This window comes from Taudactylus pleione, unplaced genomic scaffold (assembly GCF_031769625.1).
Source record: "Taudactylus pleione unplaced genomic scaffold, aTauple2 ptg001928l, whole genome shotgun sequence".
NCBI classification, from domain to species: domain Eukaryota; kingdom Metazoa; phylum Chordata; class Amphibia; order Anura; family Myobatrachidae; genus Taudactylus; species Taudactylus pleione.
In genome coordinates, this window is record NW_028286325.1 from 40,477 (window position 1) to 53,761 (window position 13,285).

At 45.2% G+C, this 13,285-nt stretch overlaps 1 protein-coding gene across 1 annotated transcript in view; it reads left to right on the top strand.

Moving 5' to 3' along the window:
* Positions 1-13,067, top strand: part of TMEM237 (transmembrane protein 237) — a gene marked incomplete at its 5' end in the record, with an annotated part of 42,392 nt that extends 29,325 nt beyond the window's left edge. Inside the window, 6 exons of the mRNA XM_088465266.1 lie at positions 1,060-1,183; positions 1,259-1,450; positions 1,538-1,611; positions 3,360-3,453; positions 7,849-7,970; positions 10,502-13,067. Coding sequence (XP_088321392.1) covers positions 1,060-1,183; positions 1,259-1,450; positions 1,538-1,611; positions 3,360-3,453; positions 7,849-7,970; positions 10,502-10,569 — 674 coding nt within the window. The remainder of the gene's footprint in view (positions 1-1,059; positions 1,184-1,258; positions 1,451-1,537; positions 1,612-3,359; positions 3,454-7,848; positions 7,971-10,501) is intronic.
* Between the last annotated feature and the right edge of the window lie 218 nt (positions 13,068-13,285).

Here is a 13,285-nt window from a genome sequence, read left to right on the forward strand (position 1 = left end):
TAGGACCTGTTGGCAGCATATATAGGACCTGTTGGCAGCACATATAGGAATATAGGACCTGTTGGCAGCACATATAGGACCTGTTGGCAGCACATATAGGAATATAGGACCTGTTGGCAGCACATATAGGACCTGTTGGCAGCACATATAGGACCTGTTGGCAGCACATATAGGAATATAGGACCTGTTGGCAGCACATATAGGACCTGCCGGCAGCATATATAGGACCTGTTGGCAGCACATATAGGACCTGTTGGCAGCATATATAGGAATATAGGACCTGTTGGCAGCATATATAGGACCTGTTGGCAGCACATATAGGACCTGTTGGCAGCACATATAGGACCTGTTGGCAGCACATAGAGGAATATAGGACCTGTTGGCAGCATATATAGGAATATAGGACCTGTTGGCTGCACATATAGGACCTGCTGGCAGCACATATAGGAATATAGGACCTGTTGGCAGCACATATAGGACCTGTTGGCAGCACATATAGGAATATAGGACCTGCTGGCAGCACATATAGGACCTGTTGGCAGCATATATAGGACCTGTTGGCAGCACATATAGGTCCTGTTGGCAGCATATATAGGAATATAGGACCTGTTGGCAGCACATATAGGAATATAGGACCTGTTTGCAGCACATATATGACCTGTTGGCAGCATATATAGGAATATTGGACCTGTTGGCAGCACATATAGGAATATAGGACCTGTTGGCAGCACATATAGGAATATAGGACCTGTTGGCAGCACATATAGGACCTGTTGGCAGCACATATAGCAATATAGGACCTGTTGGCAGCACATATAGGACCTGTTGGCAGCACATATAGGACCTGTTGGCAGCACATATAGGAATATAGGACCTGTTGGCAGCACATATAGGACCTGTTGGCAGCACATATAGGAATATAGGACCTGTTGGCAGCACATATAGGACCTGTTGGCAGCACATATAGGACCTGTTGGCAGCACATATAGGACCTGCTGGCAGCACATAAAGTGCAGACGGTTTGTGATTTGTTTCCAGCTGTTTTGTTTTATATTATAGGAAAATTTCTTGCTGCCGATCGCAGCAGTAACATCAGAATGACAGAACATGTGGAGGACTTCATGGATGTTAAGCCAACATGGAGCAGTATGGATGTGTCTCTCAGTGTACATCGTGCCTTTAGGTACATGCAGCAGTAGCGTGTTACATGTGTGTGTCACGTGTGACCTGTATTTCTCACACGCTCCTCTCCTTGCAGGATGATCGGCCTGTTCTGCAGCGGCTTCCTGGCTGGCTACGCCGTCTGGAATATTGTGGTCATTTACCTGCTGGCTGGGAGCCAGCTCACTACACTTACTAACTTGTTGGTAATATACAAAGATCTGGCGTACCCCTCCCAGTGCTTCCTGTACGTGCTGCTGGCGCTCAGCGCGGTGTCTGCATATGACAGGTAACTTATTATAGGGAGCCCTCGGAGTACCCGCTGCCTGTCCTGACTTTTGTGTACGGATTATTTCATGCTCCTCCTTGTTACTAGGACTGACCTGGCCAGCATCTCGCATGCATTTCATGGTCTTGTTGCATTGGACCCAGCTGCTGTGGCATCATTCTGTAAGTGCAGACCCCAACTACGTCATGATATAAATGTAGGGGCATAGGTGTTACTGTACCTACCTGAGCCCACCACCGCCAGTGACTACGTTATTTATATATATTATATCCCATATGTACTGTACATTCTCCCCTCTGTACTTTATGTTATGTTTGTGTATCCTCTGTTTGTAGTGTACTTTATGTTATGTTTGTGTATCCTCTGTTTGTAGTGTACTTTATGTTATGTTTGTGTATCCTCTGTTTGTAGTGTACTTTGTTATGTTTGTGTATCCTCTGTTTATAGTGTACTTTGTTATGTTTGTGTATCCTCTGTTTCTAGTGTACTTTATGTTATGTTTGTGTATCCTCTGTTTCTAGTGTACTTTGTTATGTTTGTGTATCCTCTGTTTATAGTGTACTTTGTTATGTTTGTGTATCCTCTGTTTAAAGTGTACTATGTTATGTTTGTGTATCCTCTGTTTATAGTGTACTTTGTTATGTTTGTGTATCCTCTGTTTATAGTGTACTTTGTTATGTTTGTGTATCCTCTGTTTATAGTGTACTATGTTATGTTTGTGTATCCTCTGTTTATAGTGTACTTTGTTATGTTTGTGTATCCTCTGTTTATAGTGTACTTTGTTATGTTTGTGTATCCTCTGTTTATAGTGTACTATGTTATGTTTGTGTATCCTCTGTTTATAGTGTACTTTGTTATGTTTGTGTATCCTCTGTTTCTAGTGTACTTTGTTATGTTTGTGTATCCTCTGTTTCTAGTGTACTTTGTTATGTTTGTGTATCCTCTGTTTATAGTGTACTTTGTTATGTTTGTGTATCCTCTGTTTGTAGTGTACTATGTTATGTTTGTGTATCCTCTGTTTCTAGTGTACTTTGTTATGTTTGTGTATCCTCTGTTTCTAGTGTACTTTGTTATGTTTGTGTATCCTCTGTTTATAGTGTACTTTGTTATGTTTGTAGTGTACTATGTTATGTTTGTGTATCCTCTGTTTATAGTGTACTTTGTTATGTTTGTGTATCCTCTGTTTGTAGTGTACTTTGTTATGTTTGTGTATCCTCTGTTTCTAGTGTACTTTATGTTATGTTTGTGTATCCTCTGTTTATAGTGTACTTTGTTATGTTTGTGTATCCTCTGTTTATAGTGTACTTTGTTATGTTTGTGTATCCTCTGTTTGTAGTCTACTTTTTGTTATGTTTGTGTATCCTCTGTTTATAGTGTACTTTGTTATGTTTGTGTATCCTCTGTTTGTAGTGTACTTTGTTATGTTTGTGTATCCTCTGTTTATAGTGTACTTTATGTTGTTTGTGTATCCTCTGTTTCTAGTGTACTTTATGTGATGTTTGTGTATCCTCTGTTTCTAGTGTACTTTGTTATGTTTGTGTATCCTCTGTTTCTAGTGTACTTTGTTATGTTTGTGTATCCTCTGTTTCTAGTGTACTTTGTTATGCTTGTGTATCCTCTGTTTGTAGTCTACTTTATGTTATGTTTGTGTATCCTCTGTTTATAGTGTACTTATGTTTGTGTATCCTCTGTTTCTAGTGTACTTTGTTATGTTTGTGTATCCTCTGTTTATAGTGTACTTTGTTATGTTTGTGTATCTTCTGTTTGTAGTGTACTATGTTATGTTTGTGTATCCTCTGTTTGTAGTGTACTTTGTTATGTTTGTGTATCCTCTGTTTATAGTGTACTTTATGTTTGTGTATCCTCTGTTTATAGTGTACTTTATGTTATGTTTGTGTATCCTCTGTAGTGTACTTTATTGCTCTCTTCCTTGAACTGAGCCAGCAAATGACGAGCGACAGGATAAACTTCTACACTCCTCCCGCACAGAACGGCAGCTTGTGGTAAGTTTTTGTCTTCTAACAATCTTATATATAAAATGTATTATTATTATCATTTATTTATATGGCGCCACAAGTGTTCCGCAGCGCCTTACAAAGTACATAGACAAAAAAGTAACCATTGACTTACAATACAATACAATACAGGACATGGATAAACATTGCTATATTAGTGACATTAACGCCCGCATAAGCAGCCAAGTGTTAGTTGCCCTAGTGGCTAGTAAGAGATAAATTAAATTACAGTAGGGAGAAGCACAAGAGGGTAGAGGGCCCTGCTCGAAAGAGCTTACATTCTTTAAAGGAGGGGAAGACAAACAGGAGTGACACAGAATGGGGTGGGCTGGGAGAAAGGAAGATGTAGCAGCAAGTTAGGATGAGAGCTGGAAGGCTTTAATGAAGTAGTGGGTCTTAAGAGCTCGTTTGAAAGATGGTAGAGAGGTGCAGAGTCTGATAGGGAGAGGGAGGGAGTTCCAAAGGTGGGGAGCAGCACGGGCAAAGTCTTGGAGGCGGAAGTGGGAGGAAGTAATCAATTGGCATGAAAGGCGGCGTGTATTAAGTGAACGAAGAGGGCGGACAGAATAGTGAAGGGAGATGAGATCAGAGATGTAAATGGGAGAGGAATGGGTGAGGGCTTTGTAAGTGAGTGTAAGAGCCTTGAATTGGGTTCTGAAAGGGAATGGGAGCCAGTGGAGGGCTTGCAAAAGAGGGGAGGCAGATGTAGAGCGTTTGGAGAGGAAGATGAGCCGAGCAGCAGCATTGAGCACAGACTGGAGAGGAGAGAGATGGGATTTGGGGAGGCCAGCTAGGAGAAGGTTACAGTAGTCCAGTCTGGACATGACCAGTGAATGTACAAGGGTTTTGGTAGCATCCTGGGTGAGAAAGGGTCTGATCTTGGAAATATTCTTGAGATGGAAACGACAGGACTGTGAGAGGTTCTGAATGTGTGGTTTAAAGGAGAGCGAAGAGTCCAGGATGACTCCAAGACAACGCACTTTGGGGCTAGATGAGATAGTAATGCCATCTATTAATAAAGAAATAGTGGGACATGATGTTATGTGGGTGGGTGGGAAGACTATCAGCTCTGTCTTAGACATATTAAGTTTGAGAAATCGCTGGGACATCCAGGAAGAGATGGCAGAGAGACAGTTAGAGATACGAGTCAGTAGAGAGGGGGAAAGATCAGTTGAGGAAAGGTAGATCTGAGTATCATCAGCATAGAGATGATAATGGAGGTCAAAAGAGCTGATGAGTTTACCTAGAGAAGACGTATAGAGAGAGAATAGGAGAGGTCCAAGAACAGAACCTTGGGGAACACCTACTGTAAGAGGCTGTGGGGGGGAGGAGTCGCCATGAGAGGAAACAGAGAAGGAACGGTCAGAGAGGTAGGAGGACAGCCAGGAGAGAGCAGTGTCACGTAGACCAAGGGAGTGAAGTATATGCAGCAGTAGAGGGTGGTCCACAGTGTCAAAAGCAGCAGAGAGATCAAGGAGAATGAGCAGTGAGTAGTGGCCCTTGGATTTGGCAGCAAGGAGGTCGTTGCTGACTTTTGTGAGGGCAGTTTCAGTGGAGTGGAGAGAACGGAAGCCAGACTGAAAAGGGTCAAGGAGGGAGTGGGAGGAAAGAAAAGTGGTAAGGCATTTGTAGACAATCCGCTCAAGGAGTTTGGAGGCAAAGGGGAGGAGAGAGATGGGTCGGTAGTTAGAAAGAAGGTTAGGATCAAGGGTAGGTTTTTTAAGAATGGGGGAGACATGGGCATGCTTGAATGCAGAAGGAACAGTGCCAGATGAGAGGGAGAGATTAAGGAGGTGGGCAAGATGTGAGCAGGCAGAAGGAGAGAGGTAGCGGAGGAGGTGGGAGGGGATATGGTCGAGGGGAGAGGTGGAAGGGGGGGGAGGACTGGATAAGGGCCTTAACTTCCTCTCCAGTCACAGGGGAGAAGGATGTCAGAGTCTGTAAAATGGATGGGGAGGGGTGATCCGGGAAAGGAGGAAGTGGAGAGCTGGGGGACTGGTTGTATATGATGTCCTGATGTATGGAATCAGTTTTAGATGTGAAATAGGTAGCAAAGTCAGTGGCAGAGAGCAAGGAGGGGAGACGAGGAGGGGGTGGGCAGAGGAGGGAGTTGAAGGTGGAAAAGAGACGCTGGGGATTTGAGGACAGGGAGGAGATGAGATTATTGAAATAGGACTGTTTAGAGAGGGAAAGGGCAGCACTGTAGGATGACAGCATGAATTTGAAATGGAGAAAATCTGCCTGAGAGCGTGATCTTCTCCACTGTCGCTCAGCGGTTCGTGAACATTTTTGCAGGTGTGGAATTTGGAATGCCAGGGTTGAGGTGTGGATTTGCGAGGTTGAGTAGTGATCGCCGGAGCAACAGAGTCAAGAGCAGAAGTAAGGGAGGCATTGTATAGGGAAGCAGCTTGTTCAGCGCAGGAGAAAGAGAGGATAGGGGAGAGAAGCGAGTCAAGTAGGGAAGAAAAGAAAGCAGTGTCGATGGCTTCAATGTTACGCTTAGTGATGGTGGCTTTCGGAGGTAGTGGAGGGGAAGGAGAGAGGGATAGGTTAAAAGAGAGGAGGTGATGGTCAGAGAGGGGGAATGGGGAATTGGAGTAAGCAGAAATATCACAACGGTGAGTGAATACCAGATCAAGCAAATGCCCACTCGCATGGGAGGGTGAGGAGGTCCATTGGGAGAGTCCAAATGAGGAAGTGAGGGTGAGTAGTTTGGAGGCAGCAGATTCTGTGGGGATATCAATAGGAATATTGAAGTCACCGAGGATAATAGAGGGAAGGTCTGAGGAGAGAAAGTGAGTGAGCCAGGAAGCAAAGTTGTCAAGGAACTTGGAGGGAGGGCCAGGGGGACGGTAGATGACAGCTACTCTGAGGTGTACTGGTTGGAAGAGGCTTATAGCATGGACTTCAAATGTGGAGAATGTAAGGGATGGTTCTGATGGTATATGTTGGTATGAGTAACCAGGGGATAGAAATGTATTCTGTTAGTTCGTCTGTCTGTCTATGCATTCAGACACCCCTGCACCGATTGGAATGAAACCAATGCAAGGTGGTCCAATTAGATCCTGGCCAGGTTTTATTGGGGTTAGGGTCCCGGTCGGACCTCCTGTTGGTGTACGCTGGGCAGAACTGACCCGGGGAGCCTGTTCTGAGTCTTCCACTGGATGGATTTGGATGAATACTTTGCAGACTGGTGACATTTGGATCCCAGAAGACATACTAGGGGGCTGAAGATTTAAACCCGGGCACCGCCGGGTACTTCAGCTAGTCATTAATAATTATGTTACGGTGTTTTACTTCAGTCCACAATTTAGACAGGAAACGTTACCCACAACATTACTAATATGGAAGAGGGAGAGGATTTACTGCAAACCGTATTTCATGGAAAAATACCAATAAATGAAAACCTACTTAACGTTGTTAGTTCTTTTACCACTTTGGGCCGTATTCAGTTAGCGAAAAGCCGTTTTCGGACGTTTTTTGCAAAAATTTCACCTGAAAATGTATCTCTGTATTCAATTCCATTCCGTTCTCACCTATATGAACAGTCCGTGCACCGAAATAGGCAAAACTTTTTCTCCACAGAATAGCGGGAGAAAAGAAGTGCAAAATCTATATTTTGGGTTGCAGATGTTGGGAAAACACTCAGAACCCTTAGTACCCCCCCCCCCCCCCCCTGTCCTCCCAAAAGACAATTCACCCAAAAAAGTAAAACAGAAATCCAAGGAACACTTCTAAAAACAACTTAAAAAAACTAGTGAAATAAGCTTCTGGGGGGCTGTAAGAGGGGTCCAGGTGTGTTTGGGATTGCAGGTGCTTGTATGCCGGAGGAATTTCACTTTTTCTAAAACTTCACTTTAGAGATATTATAATATGTTATTACCCATTTACAAGCCCCCAAACGTGATGGGATTACTTATTTCCTCCAAAAACCCAGCTTTATGCCAATCTTCACCACCTTTACCACGACGCTAATAGCCAGCAATTACCGCCACTAAGTACCCAAAGTAGTTCAATTAGGGCTAGTACGCTAATACTAAACTACCATAATGATTTCTGAAGTCAGCCCATCTTTTTCTGGGGTACAGAGTGATTCCCCCAATTCATCCTGCACTTTTCGCCTGGTTCACGTTCGCCGTGCCCCATTTTTTCGCCTGTTTGGTAATTGAATACGGAGTAAATTCGGGAGCGCGCACGAAAAGTTTTCGCCTCCAAAACAGGCGAAAGCTGTGAAAAGTCGGGCAGGCAAAACTTTTTTGTTGATGCAAAACTATTTGAATACGGCCCTTAGTATCAGAATGAATATCCCATTACACATTGTGTGTGGTTCTTGTCGCTCCGTGAATACTGGCGTAACTGTCTATGTATTTGCTTTGGTGCCAGGCAAGAAGGTGCAGAACGTCAGATCCTTCAGCCGTGGATCGTGGTCAATCTGGTTGTAACTCTTCTGGTTGGCATTGCCTGGCTATTCCTGTCCTACCGCCCAGACCTAGATCACAGCGAAGGTACCAGTACTCGCATACTCCCAATACTGTGTACACATTTATTATAGGGGTCTAATGCAGGTGATCTTACTTGGGGCAAAAGATGTCCCCTGATTTGACTACATTAAGGGGGGCACTTTGGGAGATGTTATCTGACTGGGCAACATTACCAGGTAGAGCAATGCCCTTAAAGGGTGGGCACAAATGCCTAGGACAATCGGCCTCATTATGTCACCTCATTATGCCTCGTTCAGCACAGCGTCCTGGGCATATCTCTTCTAGATCTAAGGAGAAGGCGTGTAAGGGTCAGTTAGCGGAAGGACAGGTGGGCAGATGGAACCGTCATACATTCCTGTCCGTACTGCGACGCGTGTGCGCATAGTGAATCTGAGAATAGACCATTATACAGTCACCGATTTGCAGGTACCCCGAGGCTCAGGGGAGCTTTGGGGATGGATCCAACCCTGCGAAAGGTTTTGTGATGGGTCAGCGGCACAGTCCTGGAACCAGCCCATAGCAGCCAATCAGGCGCTTTCTTTTCCTTCCTAGAGCATACTAGTTACATGATAGCAGCCATCTGATAGGCTACTACAGTCATCACCGTTACTTCCAAATCACAGGGTTGTCTCTGCATGCCGGACCAAGTCCTCCCAACACCAGGCCCCGGTTCTTCCTGTTATGTTCTGAGCAATTGGTTTTTGGCCTCTTTTTAATCTCTGGATCCTGGTCTGAGAGGCTTCATTTGCTCACATATAACATTTGTGGATTTATCTCCTTGACACACCTTTAAGTTCAAAAACTGCAGAAGATGAAACAACAAATGTATATTTGTTATATACTGACTTAAAGGGTGGTATGTACTAAGTATCACATCATGGACCCGGTACATCTCGCCACTTTTCGCTCTCCCGGTAAGAGCTGTCCTTTGCGATAGAGGGGCTAACGGGTTTATGACCCAGAAGTCCCACTGGCGTCTTTATGCACAGAAAGACGTGCGTGCAGCGGGGGGGACCGGAAGGGAACCTCTCGGTGCAGAATGTAATAAGAAGCCCATATGCTCCTATTGCCGTTTCCCAGCGGTTCAAAGTCCAGAATGTATCGCAGGGAGCTTGGTACATATAGAAATGCCACCAAATTCTGAACACGGAAGTTTTTGGATTTCTTTTTGGTAAATCCCACCCATAGATCTAAATGTCTGCAGAGACCAAAAGCAAATGGTTGGTGATTTACATGTAATGACCCTGAGGGGGTGATAGGAAACTGCAGGACAGGTTTGTACTTTGTAGGGTGTTTTTTTTTCTCCATTTTTCAAACTGGTGCCGGGTGTACATCCGGGTGTAGCCGACCACACATCTAACTAGCTGGCCACTAGCCGACCACACATCTAACTAGCTGGCCACTAGCCGACCACACATCTAACTAGCTGGCCACTAGCCGACCACACATCTAACTAGCTGGCCACTAGCCGACCACACATCTAACTAGCTGGCCACTAGCCGACCACACATCTAACTAGCTGGCCACTAGCCGACCACACATCTAACTAGCTGGCCACTAGCCGACCACACATCTAACTAGCTGGCCACTAGCCGACCACACATCTAACTAGCTGGCCACTAGCCGACCACACATCTAACTAGCTGGCCACTAGCCGACCACACATCTAACTAGCAGGCCACTAGCCGACCACACATCTAACTAGCTGGCCACTAGCCGACCACACATCTAACTAGCTGGCCACTAGCCGACCACACATCTAACTAGCTGGCCACTAGCCGACCACACACCTAACTAGCTGGCCACTAGCGGACCACACATCTAACTAGCTGGCCACTAGCGGACCACACATCTAACTAGCTGGCCACTAGCCGACCACACATCTAACTAGCTGGCCACTAGCCGACCACACATCTAACTAGCTGGCCACTAGCGGACCACACATCTTACTAGCTGGCCACTAGCGGACCACACATCTTACTAGCTGGCCACTAGCCGACCACACATCTTACTAGCTGGCCACTAGCCGACCACACATCTTACTAGCTGGCCACTAGCCGACCACACATCTAACTAGCTGGCCACTAGCGGACCACACATCTAACTAGCTGGCCACTAGCCGACCACACATCTAACTAGCTGGCCACTAGCGGACCACACATCTTACTAGCTGGCCACTAGCGGACCACACATCTAACTAGCTGGCCACTAGCCGACCACACATCTAACTAGCTGGCCACTAGCCGACCACACATCTAAATGCTATCACTGGAATGAAAATCTGGCAGTGTATGGGAGGATATGACAATCAGCCATTTGCTCCCAAATGTTGGAAAATGGGCAAAAACTGTTGTTCTGACAAATTGATTAAATCTATTTGATTTCGTTAGTTGTGCGGCCGGCTAGTTAGTTGTGCGGCCGGCTAGTTAGTTGTGCGGCCAGTTTGAGGTATCAGCTGCTCAATCACCAAAGTGACTTTTACCGTCTCAGCGATGTGACCTTTACTTTGCGTCACTTTCTCATCCGTCTTTTGCACATTTTATTTACTTTCTTAGTTTCCATGTTTATCCCAGAAGAGGAAGATTTCCCCGATACGGAGAAAAGAATAAAAGTTCAGGCGTGAATCCATTTTCTACCCCTAAAGGATGGCTTCGGTATTTTATACTAACTCTGAATGTTTTTTATACACCTTTTTATATGCATTTTGTATTCATATCATTATCTAAGGAAATAATTTTATTTTTGATAATTGTACAGTAAGTGTTTGTGAACGTAATGAATGTACAATACAATATTAGTAGTAAATCTGCTTTACTGTAAATAAGTGCTGTTTGCCAACACCTAGAACGTTTATATAGGAATATAACTTTATTTAGGATGTAACTTATTCCCTTCTCACATCTGTATGCCGGGAGTTTGTTCACTCATCCATCCAGGGTGTGACCCGGCTGAGACCCCTTACAGACTGGCGTCCCGATCCGGCAATATGAGTCACCGCCATCACGTGCTGGGCAGGAGCTTGGAGATGAGACCATCTCCAAGCACCGGCTCTTCCTATGCATCATTCCGGGTTACCCATTCATACTACATCGCGAGCCGGGTTACCCATTCATACTGCATCACAAGCCGCAGTGAACCCATGCTCAGCGCTGCTAGTTACCAGGGTTGAAATGCTCGACCTAGCTTATTTCATCCCTCTCATACTGTACCGTAACCCGGGTAATTTCAACCCTCTCATACTGTACCGTAACCCGGGTAATTTCATCCCTCTCACACTGTACAGTATCCCAGGTAATTTCATCCCTCTCACACTGTACAGTAACCCAGGTAATTTCATCCCTCTCACACTGTACAGTAACCCGGGTAATTTCATCCCTCTCGCACTGTACAGTAACCCGGCTTATTTCATCCCTCTCACACTGTACAGTAACCCGGGTAATTTCATCCCTCTCACACTGTACAGTAACCCGGCTTATTTCATCCCTCTCACACTGTACAGTAACCCGTCTTATTTCATCCCTCTCACACTGTACAGTAACCCGGCTTATTTCATCCCTCTCACACTGTACAGTAACCCGGCTTATTTCATCCCTCTCACACTGTACAGTAACCCGGGTAATTTCATCCCTCTCGCACTGTACAGTAACCCGGGTAATTTCATCCCTCTCGCACTGTACAGTAACCCGGGTAATTTCATCCCTCTCGCACTGTACAGTAACCCGGGTAATTTAATCCCTCTCGCACTGTACAGTAACCCAGGTAATTTCATCCCTCTCACACTGTACAGTAACCCGGCTTATTTCATCCCTCTCACACTGTACAGTATCCCAGGTAATTTCATCCCTCTCACACTGTACAGTATCCCAGGTAATTTCATCCCTCTCACACTGTACAGTATCCCAGGTAATTTCATCCCTCTCACACTGTACAGTAACCCGGGTAATTTCATCCCTCTCGCAATGTACAGTAACCCGGCTTATTTCATCCCTCTCACACTGTACAGTATCCCGGCTTATTTCATCCCTCTCACACTGTACAGTATCCCGGCTTATTTCATCCCTCTCGCACTGTACAGTAACCCGGGTAATTTCATCCCTCTTGCACTGTACAGTATCCCGGGTAATTTCATCCCTCTCGCACTGTACAGTATCCCGGGTTATTGCAGATCCTCCAAAATGACCCCATTAGGTAGACAATGCTCTGCTCCTGGACTTCCCTCTTAGTGTATGATTGCAGCCACCTGTGAGGAAACACCTGGCTCATCTATTACCTAGTTCAACACAGTTGGCTGCAGTCATAAATTAGGTGGGAAGCCCAGGCGCAGAGCATTGTGTCCCTGATGGACGGGTCATGTTGGAGGGTAGGTTATTGCTTGTGTACCTGGTGAGAGGGGTGTTAGATTCCTGCAGATGTTAGAAGTCAGTTGGTGCCGTCTCTATCACACGTGAGCGCGGTGTCAGTCCTGGCATTGTACGGTTACGTTATGACGAGATTCATTTTGTTGCAGGCACTTTGGGGGGTGTATCCGTACGCCTCACCACCCTGTTGCCAATTAGGTTTGACCAAGCAAAGTAATCAAACTGAAACCATGACGTTAAGTGTGTGATTAGTTGTAACTAAGTGCAATTGTGCATTGTTCCGTCCACTTTATTCCCATTTAGGTTGCATCAACCCAGACCTAGTGAAACAATGGCGTGTGTGACTGGTTACACATTAATACTGTGTGTATGAGAAGTGTAATGTCGGCAGTCAGCCATGTTGTTTCTCAGTACCGAACTTTATCTCCTATTCTGATGCTATTGGCCACGTTTGGTGCGTGTTATTACCAATACGGCTTTACACTTTAATTCAGGACACGGGTGAATTACACAGGTTCTGTGGCTGATTATAAGCAGATGTGATGCAGACACAGAACCTGTGTAGTTCATGTGTCCTGGATTACGGGATGATTTAGCATTTACAAAAAAATATGGATTCTTACCCTAAAAACTACAAACAATACAAAAGCCATAAAAGTTGTTGTTTTTTTAATGCGAGATGTCCCAGCTTGTCTGGGAAAGATATATTAGTTACTTTTTTACCAGTCTAAGTTTTTACACAAGTTTTAATAAATGTCTTTTCTTATCCATCTCGGAAAGGTGTTTCCTTTTCTCTGTCTCTGAGTAATTAATAAGTACACACGTGCCGTGCCATGTCAGTGAGGTACACACATGCCGTGCCATGATCAGTGAGGTACACACGTGCCGTGCCATGTCAGTGAGGTACACACATGCCGTGCCATGATCAGTGAGGTACACACGGGCCGTGGCATGATCTGTGAGGTACACACGTGGCCGTGC